General features: G+C 43.5%; 1 protein-coding gene across 2 annotated transcripts in view; it reads right to left on the reverse strand.

The window, feature by feature from the left end:
* Nucleotides 1-22,044, reverse strand: part of drosha (drosha ribonuclease III) — a 159,217-nt gene that overhangs the window by 38,274 nt on the left and 98,899 nt on the right. The window contains exons 22-25 of one of the 2 annotated variants that reach the window (XM_041184702.1): nucleotides 21,296-21,328; nucleotides 16,985-17,029; nucleotides 8,802-8,959; nucleotides 680-785 (exon numbers count right to left, since the gene is read on the reverse strand). In XM_041184702.1, coding sequence (XP_041040636.1) covers nucleotides 680-785; nucleotides 8,802-8,959; nucleotides 16,985-17,029; nucleotides 21,296-21,328 — 342 coding nt within the window. Of the gene's footprint in view, nucleotides 1-679; nucleotides 786-8,801; nucleotides 8,960-16,984; nucleotides 17,030-21,257; nucleotides 21,329-22,044 lie in introns of both variants that reach the window. The other variant, XM_041184701.1, reaches the window with a different exon arrangement.

Consider the following 22,044-nt stretch of genomic DNA (forward strand, 5'->3'; position numbering starts at 1 on the left):
TCTCCAGGAGTCTCTATTCTTATTTCAGATTTCCAGCACCAGCAGTACTTTGTTCTTGTAAAATTTGTAAAATAGGGCTCTTATTAGGGACTCGGTGGCACAGTGATTACTGGATTAGTGATTCAGAGGCCAAGGCTAATGCCCGGGGGACATGGGTTCAAATCCCCCAACAGCAATTAATTAATACATCTGAAATTGAAAGTTAGTCTCAGTAACGTTGATCATGAAACTAACATTGATGGTCATAAAAACCCATCTGGTTCACTAATGTCCTTGAGGGAAGGAAATTTGCCATCCTTACCCTGGTCTGGCCTACATGTGACTCCAGACCCTCAGCAATGTGGTTGATTCTTAACTGCCCTTGCAAATGGCCTAGCAAGCCACTCAGTTGTCCCAAACCGTTAGAGAAAAGTCGATGGACTACAGCAGTTCAAAAAGGCAGCTTACCGCTCTATTAAGGGCAATTAGCGGGTGGGCAATGTTTGCTGGCTTTGCCGGCAATGCCAACACCCCATGAAATACAGAAAAAAACGTTACTGAAGAATGCTTACAAATTATTTCAATGCGATATCATCTCTAATTAATAAAAATTAAGTCTATTTTTGTGAGCATATTAAAAAATGTCCTTGCTCAGCTCTTAAATATTTATTTAACGGGCAACGAGCTGTGCGTGTCTCACCGTTAAATGGCCTTCGTGATGGTCAGGGAAGTGTATGAATAAATACTCAGTGGCTACCAGCTGCATTATAGAATCACCAAGAAATTCCATCCTTTGATTGTGACCCCTGCAAAAGAGATCAATGTTGTTAAAAATCAATGTGTGCCAAGCAAACAACAAATTAAATTGAAAAGCACTCACATTATGTTGGGTCCGTGTAATTGCAAGAGAGCCAAGCTCTTCACAACCAAGATCAAAACTGCTTGTTGGGCAAAACCTTCACAACTATTGGAAGGCTGTTCTCTACATCCTTGATTATACCAGTACATGAAGCACAGCTTTGTACTGTACAGCCCTGTTCTGTAAAGAACCAATTTAACCTAACACTCCTCGCAAGTGGAGAGAACATGCAAGTGCAGAGATTAATGTTATGACCTCAGTAGAGACCAGGAACATTTTTCTTTTTCCAGAGTCCGAAAACCCAGAGCCGCAAGGTTCATGGTTTAAACAAAAGAACTTTACTACACAAATATAATTAGTCAGTTACTTTAAAGATGATAGAAATAAAAGAAACACAATTCCTTATACCTTAAATCAAATGTATTATCTCTACTTTCCTTATACACCCATCAGATTCCGCAAAGAACTACATATATTAATACACAGGACCCTGTTCTTTGCAGACAGAAAGAACATATACACACATTGCGCCTGATTCAGCTAAACAAGTGACCACCATTTGCTGACTCATTCTTCAGGCAATGCCTTGGCCAATCAGGGTTAAGCTGCCTGGTTTAAATTTCAAACAATGCTTGGCAGTTAACTGTCTGTCACCATCACTGGTGCATTCTCCATGGCAATGCCTCTATCAATCAGAGTTCACTTGCCAGCCAATCAGCACTATCTTCTCATACAGTATAAATTGTTGTTTGCCCCTTATATTGGTATTCTTACAAAGTGTCCTGATCAGTGCAGGACACAAACCTTCGACATGTCTCTTTTTCAGCAATTTGATCTAAGGTATGGCTCAATATTGGTTCTTCTGTCACATAAGACATAGGCCCAAGAGCATCAATTCAGTAATACAAAACACAGGCCACAAACAAAAGAAACTGAACGCACAAATTCCAGTGCAGAACCTTTCAACACAACTTGTACACGGCGGGTAAGGCTATGTAAGACTATAATAGGGTCATTGTTCGGGGCCAGAATAGATGTTGCCAGTGTTTCACATCCCACACTACAAGCTACTTTTGGGTTTTGAAAGGTAAAGACACTGCCAGTTTTTAATTGGAGATCTACCTCATTCCCTTGGTCACCATGAACCTGCTTTTCCACCCCAAAAGTCTCACCTCCCCCCCCCCACCCCCACCACTCGCCCTCTTCTTTCAAAAGCAACTTTCAGACTTACCCCAATCGCCCCCAATCTACCCACCATCGAGTGGGATGGTGGACCATTTCACTACGCACACGTTGGACAAAAACCAGTTTGCATTGTCTGGTGTGAGGTATGCTTTTCGGGAAAACCGGTCACCTTTCTCTAAAGAGGCAGATGCAACCTGTCACCTTGGTTGAGACCTTGAGAAAGTTACTGACGTTGGATGTGAGCCAAAGCTAGCAACCTAACTCAAGCTCTTCAAACAAGTAGATGGGCTTTTTTTTTTTCAATTCAGCATTTTCAATCCATCAAATCGTAATTCCCACAGAAACTTCCAGCAATGTGCTCAGTACAATACCTAACCTTTGCCACGTACAGAAATCAGCCACTTTCGGAATTCATTTTGATACTATTAAGGCTCGTTGACAGCAGAATAAACAAACATCTGTGTTATATGCAGGAGCTAAGAATGTTTTATTCCTTTTTCAATAGAATTACTAAGATATGGAAAATATACTTTCTGATGGATCCAAACCACAAACTAAATCGATTTTTTTTTCCAAATAAATATGCACACAGCAGCTCTTGCATTTAGTTACTGCTTAATGCTTCTGGACTGAGGGTTACTGACAAGGCTGCAGTGGCCAAGGTCTAAATACACAGTTCAAATCATAGCTGAGGGATGGGAGGGTCAACGAAGGGAAAGAATTTTTTTCTGCATCTGCTAAGTAAATGGTCACAAAATGTACAATTACCATGGAGGTAGCAGACTGAAATCTGCTCGCAAAGCTTGAATTTTTGGGGTTTTTTTCTTTAAACAATAAATGCATCCCAGCTTTCCAAGGCTGGATCTTCATTCAGCCACTCCTTCCCCTATGATGAAAATTGCTAAGCTTCCTTTCTTGATAGCTTTAAGTTGTCCATGTTTCACAGCCGTACCAAAAAGCATGGAGGACATAGGCCTCATTAACCAGCGTCGTGATCCAATGAGTCAGTTTCATGTTTCTCCATGAATGGTGCAAGAGTTGGCCAAAGGTGATGGCTTCCCCAATGTTGTGAAATATTATATTTCACCCCTTTCCTATTTCTACTTAGTTCTGTCGAAGGGTCATGAGGACTCGGAACGTCAACTCTTTTCTTCTCCGCCGATGTTGCCAGACCTGCTGAGTTTTTCCAGGTAATTCTGTTTTTGTTTTGGACAACTGAAACATGGCTGTGTCTGGGTCAGGATCGGCAAATGCAATACTCTGGCCCAGAAACTCAATGGCAGGTGTAAAACAGAAGGATTTGCTCACTCACCTCTAGTTCTTACACCAATCATCGAAACCTGTCTCCTCTGGTTACCGACCCTTCTGCCAAGCCAGACAGCTTCTCCTTATTTATTCTGTCCAAACCATTCAAGATTTTGAACCCTTCCATCAAATCTCATTTTAATCTGCTCTGCTCGAAGGTGAACCATCCCAGCTTCCCCAATCTCTCTATGTTAACTGAAGTCCCTTAACGCTGGCACCTTTCTGGTAAACCTCCTCTGCACGTTCTCTGCAACGTTTAAATCACTGCTCACACATTGAGGGAAGGATGAATCTGAAGGGCAGTCTTCTCCTTAATCCAGGTTTATTCACAAGATGACAAAGTAAAGGCACAGGCTCACTTGTTCCTCCCTTACGCCCAGTGGGCAGTATTTTTTGCTCAGTGAGCGTCAAGCAGTGTGCGTTGACCTTGGCGAGTGTCCCCACGTCATCACGCACTCGTGTGATATTTCGGTCGGCAGGTTGCACACGCGAGAGTTGGCAGCGCACCCGCTGACAATTATGAAGCCTATTAAGTTCATTAATGTGTTAATTAGCCTGGATTTTTTTGCTGTCCGTCCAACGGTACGATTTGGCGGGCGGGTGAATCGGCCCTTGGGTTTTTTTGAGGAAATCTCATCCCGCCCTTGGGTGAGGTTTCCAATATTAATTTTTTAAAAAATTAATAAAAATGTGCGGGCAGAATTTTATAATCTATATGCTTAGGTGAGTGAGTCCAATGTGTGGACATGTTTCTCCACGTTTTAAGATCTTCAGCCCCCTGAGGCAGCTCTCCGTCTTCAGGGAGCTCTCATCGCTCCCCCCGCGCCCACACTGACATCAGCGCTCGCCCTTCTCCTGCCCCCACCCCAGCAGCACTCAGCCTTTCAGCGCGCCTTTCACTGTTAACCAGCCAGCCAGCGTGAAATCGTGGTCGGGGGCGATCATGGGTGGTGGGCCGTTTCCTGACCGCTCCCAGGCCCTCCCCCTGCGCCCGCTGACCTCAACATTCTGCCCCCTGTGAACTCGTTTTTACACACTTGCCAAAATTCCCTAATCTTTACCCAATTGGTGTCAGCCGCTCTCAATTACAAACTTAAAGCGTGCGCTCCACTGCAGCATGACTAACACCGAGGCCTTGCGCTCCACTGCACCATGCGCTCCACTGCACCATGTGCTCCACTGCAGCATGACTAACACCGAGGCCTTGCGCTCCACTGCACCATGCGCTCCACTGCACCATGTGCTCCACTGCAGCATGACTAACACCAAGGCCTTGCACTCCACTGCAGCATGCGCTCCACTGCACCATGATTAACACCGAGGCCTTCATGTCCTTTCTAAAGTGCGGAGTCCAGAACTTGATGCAATACTCCAGCTGAAGCCTAACCAGTGTTTCATGAAGGGTTGGGCATGTGCAAAGAATAAAGTTGCTGAACAGGAGAATGACATTTAAACAGTCCCCTTGTTTCTTTTTCCTCATTTGATGATAACAGTACAGAATGCACTCATTCAACCATCCATATATCTGTTTTCTGTGGGTTTTTTTTTTAAAACAAGGGAAACAAATAGCGATTAAGATTTTCAAAGCTGTTTCCTATGACAGCAACCCCGGGGCTGTAAACACTCCTTGTGGGTGGATCAGTGATTCACGCGCACTTCTCTCAGTTTTGCACAAGGTATTCACTGCTCACAATGCCGCCTGCTCCTGATTGGGAAACTCGAACCTAGGTTGGAAGACCATTTCGTGGAACACCTCCATTCAGTCCACAAGCACAACCCCGAGCTTCCAGGAGCCTAGCATTTAAATCCTCCACCTCACTTCCACTGTGACCTCAGGGTCCTCAGTCCTACATTGTTCTGATGAAGCTCAATCGGAGTTCGAGGAACAGCACCCAATTTTTTGAATTGGCACTTATACAGCCTTCTAGACTCAACATTGAGCTCAACAATTTCAGATCATATCCACTGCTTGCATTTTTTGGGAGCAGCAACAATTGGTAATGGTGTTGATTTTGACATTTTCAAACCCTTGAGACCAATCTTTAGGTTCTTCACTAGTCCCATACCGTCTCCTTTTGACTTGCACCATCATCCCTTTTAATTTAATCTATCCTGCCCTCCACCCTGTCAAAGACTTTTGCTTTTGTTTTCTCCCACCTCCCCCTTTCCCGGTCTCTGCATTTGCTTAAAACCTGTCACATTTCAAACCTTTTCCAGTGCTGATGGATGATTATTGACCTGAATAAAACATTAACTCTGCTTCTCTCTCCGTGGATGCTTCTGATACCTATTGAGTATTTCCAGCAATTTCCTGTCTTTTCTTACACCTACATGGGATCAGAGAGAACAGACCTAGGGCTTGTAACCTTTATGTTAAACATGGGATCTCTCTACAGGCCTAGGGCTTGTAACCTCACACACACACCCGCTCCTTCATGCACAAGGAGGAGTGTCCATCCAATATCTGGAGTGGCCTCTGTCTACAGGAACCGGACTATTCCAGGAAGTGAACAGGGTCTGCTGACTAAAACTCTAAATGCTGAATATTTCCCAATCCACCTCTAGACTGATCATGCTCTCATCCAGGTGAATAATGAGGCAATTGAGAACATCTACGGAAAGAATGACTGAGTTAATTTGAGTCGATGTCATGGAATGTCACAGCAGAGGAGGCCATTCGGTCCATCATGCCCATGCTGGCCTGTGGTCGGGCTATCCAATTAGTCCCACTCCACTGTTCCTTCCCCAGCTCTGCAAAACTTTGTTTTTCTTTTTAAAATCGGTGATTTCTGAAAAGAGCAACATCGGTTCAGTTGCTGTCACATCAAGCGATACTGTTTGTTGCAGACATCCAGGTTTCTCAGGCGGAGTATGAAGATGTAAAAGGAATTTGTTCGGAAATTGAATGCATTGTGAAATCAATCAGGCCATTCTAGTTTAACATACGGGATAGGAGCAGGAGTAGGCCACTCACCCCTTCGAGCCTGCTCCACCATTCAATAAGATCATGGCTGATCTGACTGTAACCTCCCACCTACCCCCAATAACCCTTCATCCCCTTGTTTATCAAGAATCTATCCACCTCTGCCTTGAAAATATTCAAAGACTTGGCTTCCACTGCCTTTTGAAGAAGAGAGTTCCCAAGATTCATGACACTCTGACAGAAAAAGTTTCTTCTCATCTTTGTCTTAAATGGGTGACCCTTTATTTTTCAACAGTGACCCCCACCAGATTGTCCCACAATGGGAAACATGCCCTCCACATTCACCCTGTCAAGACCCCTCAGGATCTTATAAGTTTCAATCAAGTCACCTCCTACTCTTCTAAACTCCAGCCTAACCTGTCCAACCTTTCCTCATAAGACAACACACCCATTCCTGGTATTACTTTAGTAAACCTTCTCTGAACTGCTTCTTGTGCATTTACGTCCTTCCTTAAATAAGACGACCAATACTGTACACAGTACTCCAGATGTGGTCTCACCACTGTCTTGTACAACTGAAACATAACCTCTCTACTTTTATATTCAATTCCTCTCACAATAAATGGTAACATTCTATTACCTTTCCTAATTAGTTACTGTGCCTGCAATCTAGCTTGTTGTGATTCATGCACTAGGATGCCCAGGTCCCTCTGCATCTCAGAGCTCTGCAATCTCTCATCATTCAGATAATATGTTTATTTTTTTACATTCTTCCAACCAAAATGGACAATTTCACATTTTCCCAAATTATATTCCATTTGGCAGATCTTTGCCCACTCGCTTAACCTATCTATGTCCCCTTATAGTCTCCTTACATCCTCTTCACAACTTACTTCCCTGTCTATCTCTGTATCATCAGCAAATTTAGCAAGCAAACCTTCTGTCCCTTCATCCAAGTCATTTATATAAAATGTAAAGAGTTGAGGGCCCAGCACTGATCCCTGTGGCACACCACTCGTTACATCCTGCCAACCAGAAAAAGACCCATTTATGGCTACCCTCTGTTTCCTATTATCTAGCCAATCTTCTAGCCATGCCAGTATGTTACCCCCCTATACCATGAACTTTTATTTTCCATAATAATCTTTGATGTGGCACCTTATCAAATACCTTCTGGAAATTTAATTGCAGTACATCCATTGGTTCCTCTTTATCCACAGCACATGTTACTACATCAAAGATCTCCAATAAACTGGTTAAACTTGATTTCCCTTTCAGAAAACCATGCTGGCTCTGCCTGATTACTTTGAATCTTTCCAAGTACTCTGCTATAAAGTCTTTAATAATAGCTTCCAACATTTTCCCTATGACAGGTGTTAAGCTAACTGGCCTGTAGTTTCCTGCTTTCTGTCTCCCTCCATTTTTGAATGAAGGAGTTACATTTGGTACTTTCCAATCTAATGGCACCTTTCCCAAACCCAGGGAATTTTGGAAAACTAAAACTGACCTACCAACTATTTCACTAACCACTTCTTTCAAGGCCCTAGGATGAAGTCCGTTAGGACCTGGGGACTTGTCAGTTCTCAGCTCCAACAATTTGCTAAGTTCCACTTCCTTGGGGATTGTAATTTTTCTGAATTTCTCCCTCCCTTTCATTTCCTGACTTACAGCTATTTCTGGGAAGTTACTTGTATCCTCTATAGTGAGGACCAATGCAAAATACCTGCTCAGATCAGCTGCCATCTCTTTATTTTCCATTATTAATTCTCCAGACTCACTTTCCATAGGACCAACGCTCACTTTGTTAACTCTTTTCTTATTTAAGTACCTAGAGAAACTCTTATTATCCGCCTTTATATTTCTAGCTCGCTTTCTCTGGTCCTCTAATGTTTCTCTCCTTAGTAATCTTTTTGTCATTCTTTACTGTTCTTTATATTCTGACTAATCTTCTGGCCTGTCACCCACCTTTGCACAATTATACGCTTTTTCTTTAAGTTTGATACTGTCTTTAACTTTTTTAGTTAACCCAGGATAGTGGGTTGTAATTTTAACCTATTCTTCCTGCTCTTGCAGAGAGACCTGTGAATAGACAGTGAGAGATGGAAAATAAGATGCAATCTATTTAGGATTAGGGCAAATTTCTTTTTCTGAATGAGGAGTCAGGGACCAAACAAGTCATTGCTTCTTTAATAGCATCAGAACTGCGTGCCTGTGTGTATGCGCATCTGCGTCTGTGTGTGCAACAATGCCTGTCTATGCATATGTCTGTGCATTCGTGCGTGAGTGGATATGTGGGTGTGTGGGTGCGTGTGTGTGTGTAAGTTTCCAGAACCAGGCAAGTGTATGAAGGGTGCTTAAATGAAGAACAGGAGTGCTGGGTTTCAATTTTTGGCAGTAAGCTGAGTATAGAGCAATCTCACTGGCAAGTACTTTGTTTACACTCAAAACAAAAACACATGATTAAAATAAAGGAGCATAAACTGAACTAAGGGACATTACTAAAAATACGCATAGCTAATGTGGAGATTGAATAGAATCCACTCAACTCACAGAGTTAGATGATTAAATCCAACAGTTCGCAAAGTGAAGGCTCGAGCTAGGAGGCGTATGTGAATAAAATTCACTCCAATTGTTTCTTCAAAATCAGTCAGTTTTTTTAGAACAGGAGAGGTGGCTATGAGAGGCCTGTCTGTATTCGATTCCTGTAGCTGATACAAAAGGCAAAACTTTAGCTGTTTCAACTTTTTATTTGTCTCATCATCACACAGAACAGATTTGATTCGCCAAATATTTATAACAGGTTAACATCCCACCTGAAAGGCAGCACCTCTGACAGTGCAGCACTCCCTCAGTGCTGCCCCGAGTATCAGTCTTGACTTTTGTGCTCAAGCCCTGGAGTGGGACTCGAAACTGGAATTCTGTGATTCAGAGGCAAGAGTGCTACAAACTGAGTGATGGCTGACATGAACAGCCAGACCTTACTGCACTACATGCTTCACTTATTTCAACCCCCATTGTTGCATATTGAACACGGCCTCCTACCGGAAAAAGTGGGGTGCTCCAGCATCCCCCACCTATCGGAGGACCCTACCCACTAGGCTCTCTCAGGGCACAAAATGGTCCATTTAAAACAGACAGGGATAGTTAAAATAGGCTCCAAAATCTCCACACACTTTAATATTTCCTCAGGTTAATTTCACCAGAAGACCCAGAATGTGGACACGACTTCATCGTAAATTATATATCAATTGTGGTTAACCATATGCAGGTAGAGGGCATGGACTGGGTTGTTACTTGAACACATATAAAGGGAAATTATTGATACTGTGGGGTGGTTGAGTTAGGAGGTATGCACTTATAACACTTCACTCTGAATAAAATTAGACGAGTGAAGATTGGCTCCAGTTTCATTCTTCACCAACTGGCTATAAGTGATACAACATTCCTGATGTTGCACAATGTCCAGCACCATTCACAACCACCCATACTGGAGCAATCTTTGTTTTTATGCAGTGAGACCTGGACAATATTCAGGCCAGGGCTGATAAGTTGCAAGTAACATTCGGGCTGCACAAGCACAAGGCAATGACAATCTCCAAAAAGAGAGAATCTGACCATCTCCCCTTGACATTCAGTAGCATTAGCATCAGTGAATCCCCCACTATCAACATCCTGGGGGTTGTCATTGACTGGAAATTGAAGTAAACTGGTTTAGCCATATAAATACTGTGGCCACAAGAGCAGGTCAGAGGCTGGGAATTCTGCGGAGAGTAACTTCACCTCCTGAGTCCCCAAAGCCTGTCCACCATCTACAAGGCACAAGTCAAGAGTATGATGGAATACTCTTCACTTGCCTGGATGAGTGCAGCTCCCACAACACACAAGAAACTCAACAACATCCAGGACAAAGCAGCCCGCTTGATTGGCGCCCCATCCACCATCTTCAACATCCACTCGCTCCACCACCAACGCACAGTGGCAGCAGTGTGTACCATCTACAAGATGCACTGCAGGAACTCACCAAGGCTCCTTTGAGAGCACCTTCCAAACCCACGATCATTACTACCTAGAAGGATAAGGGCAGCAGGTATATGGGAGCACCACCACCTGGAACTTCCCCTCCAAGCCACTCATCATCCTGACTTGGAAATATATTGCTTCACTGTTGCAGGGTCAAAATCATGCAGCCCCCTCCCTAACAGCGCTGCGGGTGTACCTGCACCACATGCACTGCAGAGGTTCAAGAAGGCAGCTCACCACCACCTTCTCAAAGGCAATTAGGGAAGGGCAATAAATGCTAACCCAGCCAGCGACGCCCACATCCCAGGAATGAATAAAAGATGTACGTAAGACAACATGCATGCTGTTTCATTCACAGCTGTTGATACACTGGAAAGTTATTTACATTCCAGGGAAGCAACAGATGCATTTTCTGGACCAGCATCAACTTTCATCAATCACCCCGTGACACGCCAAAAATGAGTTGGTTATTATCCACAGACTAGCTATTTTTCCAAATCTTCAAAGTCTTGGTTGTTCAAAATAGTCTTCGAGGAAAAGCAGCAGCAGTCCACACACACACAATTAAAACAAGACAATGAATTGAGGCTGTGCTTTGCATGTTCATTACTGTTCAGGAACTTCTATCTGTTTGACTGAAGCCTCAACCCTCTCTAAATGGACAACATAAATCAATCACTCCACGGAACTGTGGTCGCTGTCCCCACTGAGAGCGGCATGTTAATTTGGCTATTTACAAAGTAATGAGTCTTAAACACTGCTCTGAAGATCACTGCAGCACGTTAGGGTGAAGTTCATTACAGTGTCTTTCTGATGGGGACATGAAAGGGACAGCACTGTGAAAGGAAACTGAATTTCCAATTGCTCCTTGCCTTGGGGAAAACATAGCGACTGGCGAGAGCTTTTCGTAAGCTGAAGAGAGAAATGAACAGCACATCAGCAAGCTATAAACATTTTCCCAAATGGTAGAATTTAATCGGACAGCTACAACGTGTCTCAGTAATCATTCAGAACTGTATGATTATGTTCTGAGTTTGGAATGAGGTGCAAAGGTACTTGAAATAGAAATTCAAAATGCAATATATATGCAAAGCTTATTCAGTAATAAAAATCAGCATTAGTATCTTTGCAAATTATTTATCATCTCCAGAACATGGGGAGATAGAGCCACTGTTCAGGCAATGATTCTCATCAACATGACAAACAATAGAATACAAGGCCATGAAAATATAGGTTGCTACTTTTGAAGCAGGATTTGAGTCAAGAATCTCTGCACAAGAGTACAGTAAAATTTGTTGTGTCATTATGGTCTCTTTCAAAAATTAAACGGTTAAAAAAAAAATTCCAATTAACGCTGAAACCTTTTATTACATTTTCAGTCTAATTAGAATCGATTTTTTTTCTTTGCTGTTTTGTCGATAAGGCTGGATAAGTCACTTGAAGGGTTACTGTGCAGAAGAGTGTGTGTGTGTCTGGGAGCTGAATTAACATCTGTGAGGGTGGTCATTAACCCGAGATGTTTCGCTGATCTTGTCTTTCTGATTCTGCATTGTTAATATTGCTCAGGCCACACTCCTCAGCTCAGAAACTTCTCCCAGATACTGTAATGAAAATTCATGCGCTAAACAAGAGATTCCAGAGGGTCAAGTGATGTGATGGGACTAAAATATAAAATAGTAAAAGTATAGCTCATTTGGATATTTGACTTTTTAAAAAAAAACAGAATTGGATCTGGTACTAATACCATTTAATCTGTCGTGGCCTGGCCACAGGTTTTAAGCCCAGGGCAGAACATCTACACATTCCTGCTGGGAACAGACATGGATTATCCTGAAGACCAGGCCACACTGCCATGAAGCTGATGAGCTATTACATCCTTTAGTGGTCTCAGCTGAGTAGAATGGGCCTATAGTCCCTGGAGTTCAGAAGAATGAGACACGAACATAATAAGACCATGAGAAATAGAGGCAGGAGTAGACCATTCAGCCCATCGATCCTGCTCCACCATTCAAGAAGATCGTGGCTGATCTGACTGTGGCCTCAACTCCACTTTCCTACCTGTGCTCCATAACCTTCGACTCATTTGTAGGTCAAAAATCTGTCGAACTCAGCCTTGAATATATTCAATGACCCTGCCTCCACTGCTCTCTGGGGAAGAGAATTCCACTGACTAATGACCCTCAGAGAAGAAATTTCTCCTCATCGCCATCTGAAATGCAATACACCTTGTTCTGAAATGTGCCTCCTAATTCTAGATTGTTCCAAAAGGGGAAACTCTCACACAGCTGTTAATCGTATTGTGATATTGTTAAGAAACACAGGTGAGGAGCAATGGTTTAATTAGGTACCTTGAGCACATATAAATAGGGGACATGCCCCTTTAAGGGGCTGTTAATTTGCTCATTAGTTGTTTCGTTAATTTGTTTATTTTATTGGTAATTAAAGGAGCATATAAAGAGGGCACAGCTAGGACACTGGGTATGTGGGGGAAGTGTAAGACTGAACAAAGGCATTAAGCTCTCTGGACAAAGGAAATCTCTGTGTCTTGGTTTCTGCTTCACCAATTGGCTTGGATCCACTTAGCATTAGCATCCATCCTGTCAAGCCCCTCAAAATCGTATACGTTTCAATAAGATGGCCTCTCATTATTCTAAACTCCAATGAGTACTGGCACAGCCTGCTCAACCTTTCCTCCTAATGTAACCCCTTCAGCCCAGAAATCAGTCTAGCGAACCTTATCTGAACTGCCTCCAATGCAAACGTTTCCCTCATTCAGTTAGGAGACCAGAACTGTACACAATACTTTAGGTACGGTCTCACCAATGTCCTGTACAAATTGTAGCAAGGCTTCCTTACTTTTATACTTCATCCCCCTTGCAACAAAGGCCAACATTCCATTTGCCTTCCTGATCACTTGCTGTACCTGCATGCGGACCTTTCCTGATTCATACACAAGGTCACCCAGATCCCTCTGTACTGCAGCATTCTGCTGTCTCTCTCCGTCTAAATAATATTCTGCTTTTCCATTCTTCCTGGCAAACTGGACAACCTCACATTTTCCCACACTATACTCCAACTGCCAAATTTTAGGTCACCCACTTAACCTATCTATATTCCTTTGTGTCCTCCTGGTTCCCTACCTTATCTTTGCGTCATCAGTAAACTTGGCTGCAATACAGTCTGTCCCTTCAGCCAAGTCATTAGTATAGATTGTAAATAACTGAGTCCCCAGCACTGATTCCTGTGACAATCCACTAGTTACAGTTTGCCAACCTGAAAATGACCCATTCATTTATCCCGACTCCCCATTTCCCGTTAGCTGACCAATCCTCTGTCCAGGCTAATATATCAACCTCAACACCTTGAGGTGATCTCATCGAAATATACAAAATTCTTAAAGGGCTTGACAGGGTAGATGCTCAGAAGTTGTTCCCCTTTGACTGGAGAGCCTGGAACATGGGCACATTGCCTCAGGATAAGGGATTGGCCATTTCAGACCAAGATGGGGAGAACCTTCTTCACTCAGAGGGCTGGGAATGCCTGGAATTCTCTCCTGCAGAGAAGCGTGGATGCTTAGTTGTTGAATTTTAAGGGAGACAAGAGGTGGATAGATTTTTTGACGCTAAGAGAATCAAGGGATATAGTGATGTGGCTGGAAGGTGGAGCTAAAATAGATCAGCCACGACCTTATCGAATGGCAGAGCAGGCTCGAGGAGCCAAATGACTCACCCTGTGCTCCTGTTTCTTTAATCGACATCTTGCTGCAGTTCACCAGCTCGGGGCTGCCTGTGCAAACTGAGTGCAGGAAAGGGACCCTGTCACCCAAAGGGTGCAGTGGAACAGGAGGAAGCCATTCAGCCCCTCGAGCCTGCTGTGCCATTCAGTGATGGGTGGCGCTGGTTGATCTGCATCCTAACTCCGTCCACACATCTTGGCTCCATACTCCTTTATACCCTTGCCTGGCAAAAGCCTATCATTTCAGATTTGGCATTATTGAGTTAGCATGCACTGTTTCTTTCTGTGGGAGAGAGTTCCAACACATCCAGACCCTTTTGTGTAAGGAATTAGTCCCCGACTTCTCTCCTGAATGGCCCAGCTCTGACTTTAAGGCTATGTGCCTTTTTCCTGGATTCCTCACGTGTAAAATGTTTCTCTCTATCTATCCTATCAATTCCTGGCAAAATCCTAAAAGCTTCAATCAAATCATCCCATACCATCTACTAGGTTAGGCTGATCCTGCTGGAGTTTATGAGGAAACAATGAGGGCCCCAACTTACAGGAAGCTGGTGGGGAACCCTGTTGATATGTCTAGAAAATCTGGCTAGCTTTTAAAGGGGGTGGGGAGAGAGGGGGAACAGCTTAGATTTATCAGCAACCCCCCCTCCTCCCACCCCAATTAGGTCCACCTACACACATCTAGAGGCCAATATATCTCATCTCACTTGACATTCTGGCCTCCAGGCCAACACAGGACCTTGACTAAGCCAGAAAAGCAGCAGCTCTTGGTGCTACAAGTTCCCTCTCCCTCATGGTCACCTGTCGGCAGAGCCGCGAGGACAGGCCAGGCAGATTCAACCCCTTCCGACGTGCTCAGAAAACCTCGGAAGAGGCAGCTACACAGTGCGGTCAGGGCCCCACTGAATTTACAGAATTGTTACAGTGCAGAAGGAGGCCATTCAGACCATTTTCTCTGCACTGGCTCTCCAAATGAGCTTCACGACTTAGTGCCATTCTCCTGCTTTTGCTTCACCCTTTCGCATTGTTTCTATTCAAATAATCACCTAATGCCCTCTTGAATGCCTCGATTGAACCTGCCTCCACCACACTTCCAGGCAGTGCGTTCCAGACCCTAACCACTCATTGTGTGAAAAACATTTCTTCTCACGACACATTTGCTTCCTTCGCAAATCATTTTAAACCTGTGCCCTCTCATTGTCGATCCCTTGATGAGCGGGAACAATTTCTCCCTATCTACTCTGTCCAGCCCCCTCATGATTTTGAACACCGAAGAGTCCCAACCTCTTCAATTTATCCTCATAACTCAAGTTTCTTCTCCCTGCAGCCATTCTTGTAAACCTCTTCTGCACACTCTCTCCGATGCACTCTCGCCATAGGACACCTGCTGGATTTAAAGCAGGCATTAGGTGAGACCCCCGCGGATCTTTTGGGGGCCACTATTTCCTTGGAAGCCGTGCGGCACTGTCAGGAGTAACATCTAGAAACGAGAGCTTTTTTTAAAATTCTGGAGCAACAGCATATCATGATCGGTCCGTTGAGAATTCACAGCGGTCTCCAAAAGCAGAACAGATGCAAATTAAAGAAAAAAATAATCCTTACAGGCTCGTAAGAAACAGAAAATATATTCAAAAGCCCTTTTCTTTCTCAGTCTCCCCACCTGCGCGACAGAATTATAGATTCCACTCTTAATCCTGCTCGCAAAAATAGTGACAACAGGGTACACTTAAAATAGGGACCATTTTCCCTAAACCTAGATTGAGTAGTGTCAGGAGTCCTTTGTTGCCAAGAATCAAAAGAAATCCCATTAGTTCGAGAGCCCCCCTTTTCGCTGTCACCTGCAGGAAGCCCTCCTTTGAAGTTCAAGAGGATGCTACCTTCCATTATATCAGTGGATTATCCAGCAGTGACTAGCAGTGCGTGAAAAGAATTGATTGACAATGCATTTTCTTCAATAAGAACAGGAAATATTCAGCAGGTGAGGCAGCATCTGAATAGAGAGAGAGAGAGAGAGGGTGAGTGAGAGGGGCAGAGAGAGTTACCACTTTGGCTAGATGACCTTCCCTCACAGAGAACAGAGGCTACCCAAGCTGCTGAGTCTTTCCACTATTTTCCATTTTTATTTCAGATTTCCAGCATCTGCAGCATTTTGCCGATTTTTGCTGTGGCAAGGCCACACTTTAATGACCGGCGGTCACTGTTCCAATCTGGAGCGGTACTGTCAAGGAGGTCCTTCTGTTTGTGATCAGCGACTGGCCACAATCAGAGTCATCCAGAAGTGAAAAAAGCCTCAAGAAAGGTAGATTCTGCATCGGTCAAAACCAGAGCACAAAAGAACGAGAGATTTAAGAAGCAAGAGAGGAAATGGAACACATAACAGTGTTGAAAAAGGGACAGGGGATAAAACCAAAACAAATTTAATGGAAAATTGAATACAAAATAGCAGGAAATAAAACAAATTTCACAAAATATGTCAGGACTGGTCTTCTAAAACTGTGAACTAAAATGTATGGGACACAATCACCGTACGTTGATCCCAGTGTGGACACTGCAAATCTTCACTCGACAATGACACCATAAACCCCCTCCCCCATGCCATAAACCCCCCTCCCCCATGCCATAAACCCCTCCCCCATGCCGTAAACCCCTCCCCCATGCCGTAAACCCCCCTCTCCTGCACACTGACCCTCTGCCAGCTCTTATTCAGGGTTCAACCAGTTGTTGGTTTTAGGGAAATTCACTCTAATTTACAGAGTAGCAAGCCAACTACAAGTCAGGTACACACACTTTGCAGCAGAACTTACAGCAAACATCAACGAGTCTCAAAGGATAAAGTCAAACATTCAGCCTAATAAGCAGCCTGAAGTAGATCAGCCATGATCGTATTGGATGGCAGAGTAGGCTCGAGTGGCCATGTTGCCCACTCCTGCTCCTATTACTATTGTTGAGATTAAAGAACGATCGGAACTGGCTCTTACTTGCAAAGGATGAAGTGGATAATTAAGCCACACGTCCCGAAGATCCTGGGGGAGAGAGGCACATGAGGTTTGTTTAGTATTCTGGAGATGTGATACAAAAAGGTTACATTACTAAATTAAAACATCACCATGCAGGGAGTTACACCATCATTTTTAACGTCGACACTCCATTGAAAATTCAATAGTGCTAGAATAAAAAGCGACACGGAATGGGAAATGGAACCTGCACCAATTAACCTACAGGACATTTATTACTAGAGAATTCAATATGCCGGTTTAAAAATTAATGTAATGGAGAAAGCAACCCAACTGTGGCTCCAGGAGAAACGCTTGCAACTTGCTCAACAAAGTTGAGAGATTCCGTCGAATTTCGCAGAATCATTTAATAGTACAGCACAGGAGGCAGCCATTTGGCCCATTGAGTCCGTGCCTGCCCCTTCGAAGAGCAACCCAGTAAGTCACGCTTCATCCCTGTTCTTTCCACACATCCCTGCCATGTTCTCTCCTTCAAGCATTTTCCCAATTCCCTGTTGAAGGCTGCAATTCAATCTTAATCCGCCACCCGATCAGGTAGGTGTATTCCAAATCCTAACCACTTGTCGCATAGAATAGTTTGTCCCCATCTCGTCCCTGGTTCTTTTGTCAATCACCTTAAATCAGTGCCCTCTGGTTAACAAACCTTCAGCCGCTAGGAAATGTTTGCCTTTACTGACTCCATCTAAGTCCTTCATGTCTTTAAACAGATCTCTCAAATCTCCTGGTAGTCTTCTCTGCTTTAAGATCAGTCCCAGCTTCTCTAGTCCCTCAGCGGAACTCTAATCCCTCATCCCTGGAACAAACCTGGTAAATCTCTCTTGTGCCCACTCCAAAGCAATTTGTAGCACAGAAATGGGTCGTTCAGTCCAATTGGTATCCACTGGTGTTTATGCTCCACACAAGCATCCTTTCACTCAACTTAACTCCAACTTGTCAACATATCCTTCAATTCCTTTCTCCCTCATGTATTTATCCAGCTTCCTCTGAAACGTATCTAAGCCTCAACTACTCTCCGTGGTAGCAAGTTCCACATTCTTTGTGTAAAGAAATTCCTCCTGAATCGGGGGCACATTTCAGAATAAGGGGTCTCCCATTTAAGACCGAGATGAGGAGGAATTTCTTCTCTCAGAGGGTTGTTGGTCTTTGGAAATCTCTTTCTCCGGAGAGCAGTGGAGGTTTGGTCATTGAATATATTTTATGCTAAGCTTGACATATTCTTGATTGACAAGGAGAGTCAAGACTTATAGGGAGGGAGGGAGGGGGGGGGGGAGGCATGGGATAGGAAAAAAAGAAAAAGCTTTTGAGGGGAGATAATGGTGTAGTGGTATTGTCGCTGGACTAGTCATCCGGAGACCCACAGTAATGTTCTGGGGACCCACATTTGAATCCCAATGGTGGAATTTGAATTAAATGAAAGAAAATCTGGAATTAAAAAGTCTGATGTTGTCCACAAAACCATTGCCGATTGCTGTAAAAACCCATCTGGTTCACTAATGTCCTTTAGGGAAGGAAATTTGCTGTCCTTACCTGGTCTGGCCTACAAGTGACTCCAGGCCCACAGGAATGTGGTTGACTTCTAAATGCCCTCTGAACAAGGGCAATTAGGGATGGGTAATAAATGCTGGCCTAGCCAGCGACGCCCACGTCCCATGAATGAATTAAAAGAAAGAGTTAAGGCCAGAAACAGATCAGTCATGATCTTACTGAATGGCAGAGCTGGCTTAAAGGGCCAAATGGCCTTTTCTACTCCTAATACACTAGGTTCTTCCCCTGCCAGTCATTTTCATCTGTCCGGATGATAAATAAAAAGGGAGATTGTTTTGCCTCATCTGAAACCTAACTTTACTGGGGAGCTCAGCAAGTGAATATTCTGCATCACGGAGGGACCACAATGTAAATTTGACTCTCTGTTGGGCAAGAAAACCGTGAAGTAAAACGCTTGAACAATAGGTTCCAACACAATTAACAGATCTTGAAGGGTTTTGATGGAGTTAATGTGGAGAAACTGTTTTGAGTGACAGAAACCTTGGTAACAGAGGAGTCGGATTTACGGTAATTGACATGAAGAAATTGACGAAGTGAGTTGTTGTGACCTGGAACGCACTGTCTGAAAGATCGGTGGAAGCAAGAACAACTTCCGAAAGAGAATTGGAGGGGAAGATTTTGCAGGGCTTATGGAGGAAAACAGGGGGCGTTGGGACTATTTGGATAGCTCTTTCAAAGAGCCTGCGTAGGAGCCACCGCCTTAAACCGAATGGCCTCCTGTGCTGCATCATTCCATGAATTGGCACCATAGTAGGAGAAATAAATAGAAAGAAAGATGCAAAGATTAAGGAAAGTACAGAGTTGCAGCACAACCTCTTAAAACAGCCATACATTGGACAAATTTTGAAAAACCAAGGTATATGGGAAACATTGCATGAACAAAGCAAACTAACTGACTTGCCAATTTTTTTATATCTCCAATAAACATGATGTATTATTGCATTCTTCAGAAAAGTTCCAAAATACTTTATCACTAATGATAAACAATGAACAAAGACGTCTAACATCTACTCTTGCAATGTCTCATTCGGTTGCTCTAACATCTTTCCATCCATTACAAAAAGTGTGTTGATTAAATGTAAAATTACACAGTAAAAACTCTTGATTAATGAACAGAATTGAAGATGATAAGCTCAGTCAACTGAACAGGGTCATGGCAACTCACCAAGGCTCCTTTGACAGCACCTTCTAAATCCATGGCCTCTACCACCTAGAAGGGCCAGGGGAGCAAGCACATGGGAACACCGCCACCTGCAAAATTCCCCTCCAAGCCAAACGCCATCCTGACTCAGAACGATATCACCATTCTTTCACTGTCGCTGGATCGCAATCCTAGAACTTCCGCCCTAACAGCACAGTGGGGGTACCTACACCGCATGCTCAGCAGCGCTTTAAGGCGGTGGCTCACCACTACCTTCTCAAGGGCAATTAGGGATGGGTAAAAATGCTGGCCTAGCCACTGACCCCTGCATCACATGAGCGAATGAATAAAGAAAAGGAGAGAGTTAAACAGAGGGAACAGTCCGCAGATTTCAGCTAACTTCTGCCTTAGCCTTTTCCACAATCAGTGTAATCCTCCACCAATTCAAACACTGGATCGCTCTTTAACCTCATGCTCATGTAGGGGTCTAAAAGAGGAGACCCACTGCAGCATCCCAGTCAGGGAAGTAATCATTAACTAAAAAGACTTTACTGCTTTAAAACACAACTAAACCGCTTTGCAGAACACCTGCGGTCTGTCCGCAAGAAAGACCTAAACCTCCCTGTCGCTTGCCATTTTAACACTCCACCATGCTCTCTTGCCCACATGTCTGTCCTTGGCTTGCTGCATTGTTCCGGTGAAGCCCAACGCAAACTGGAGGAACAGCACCTCATCTTCCGACTAGGCACTTTACAGCCTTCTGGACTGAATATTAAATTCAGCAACTTTAGACCTTGAACTCCCTCCTCCATCCCAACCCCCTTTCCGTTTCTTCCCCCTTCCTTTTGTTTTTTCCAATAATTTATATAGATTTTTCTTTTCCCACCTATTTCCATTATTTTTAAATCCTTTATGCCCTGCTAGTCTTTTCACTGCACCCCCACTAGAGCTGTACATTGAGTGCCCTGCCATCCATTCTTAATTAGCACATTCGTTTAGATAATATCACCACCTTCAACACCTCTTTGTTCTTTTGTCTGTGACATCTTTTGATTATCTGCTCCTATCACTGCTTGCTTGTCCCTACAACCACACCACCCCTCACTTCTCTCCCCCCACCTTAAACCAGCTTATATTTCACCCCTCTCCTAATATTCACTCAGTTCTGTTGAAGGGTCATGAGGACTCGAAACGTCAACTCTTTTCTTCTCCGCCGATACTGCCAGACCTGCTGAGTTTTTCCAGGTAATTCTGTTTTTGTTTTATATTTTTACAACTTAAATGCACTTGTTAGTTCAGACAGCTGTTAAATGCCAAACTATAAGAGAAGGTAATTGGAAGAGAAACTTCACCATGGACAGGAATGACCTCTCCAGGAAATAATCATTAATTCTCTCTTAGAAAAGAAAAAGCCCAAAGGAAAAGGGGGGGGGGGGGGGGAAACTATACCAATTAAATTGTATGCAAAAAAAAAAAAACAACTTAATTCCAGGAAATTAGATAACAAAAGATAAGTGAGCATTGTGTGGATAAGGACATTGTGTATGTTACCGAGCCATTGAACAGGAGTCGACCAAACAAGTGCTTGCCTTCTTCAAGGCCCCCCTCCAGGTAGACTGCACCTGCAAAGCAAATACACATTTCAAAAGATTAAAAAGAGCGCCCAAAAGCTGCCAATCCCAAAGGGCAGACAATCACACTGCTTACAAACTGATTAAATACGACCAAATTGCTATAAGGCTGTAAATAATTAATGTGCTTAAAAGGGCAAGAGGTACAGTAACACAAATCAATCTTTTGCTTTGAGAAATTCATCATTTAATTTATTTACATTTTGAAAGTACAGGCAGCATAAGCTGCATTCTGCTGCACAAGGGGTCTGCCCAAGGGTGTAAGTATCCCATGCTGTTTATTCGCTTGCCAAAAACGGTTTCCTGATATTTAGTTCAGTCTGCATTTGCCAGCTAAGCTGACAGTCCGCACTGTCTGGTAACTACGTAGTTAATTAAGTTATTTTTAACTCAAAGTGGTGGAGGGAAAACTGAGGAGTGGTGTCAGAAACCATCTCCTGCAAAAGTCATCAACTTATGGTCAGTGAGCTGGTGCTAAAAAGCAAGGGGTTGAAGAAGAAATACAATTTCAGTTTCCCAACTCATGACATATTTATCCAGCCAACCTTCTGATTTTGGCAGGTCTTAACGTCAAACTGTCGTTTGGTAGTACAAAACTTGTGCATTGTTGAAAAAAAAAAGAGACGTGTCAAAGCTTTTCCTCTTGCACTCATCAGGACAATCGCAAGAATACCAATATAAGGGGAAAACAAGAATTTATACTGTAC

Source organism: Carcharodon carcharias, chromosome 3 (assembly GCF_017639515.1).
Source record: "Carcharodon carcharias isolate sCarCar2 chromosome 3, sCarCar2.pri, whole genome shotgun sequence".
Taxonomy (NCBI): Eukaryota; Metazoa; Chordata; class Chondrichthyes; order Lamniformes; family Lamnidae; genus Carcharodon; species Carcharodon carcharias.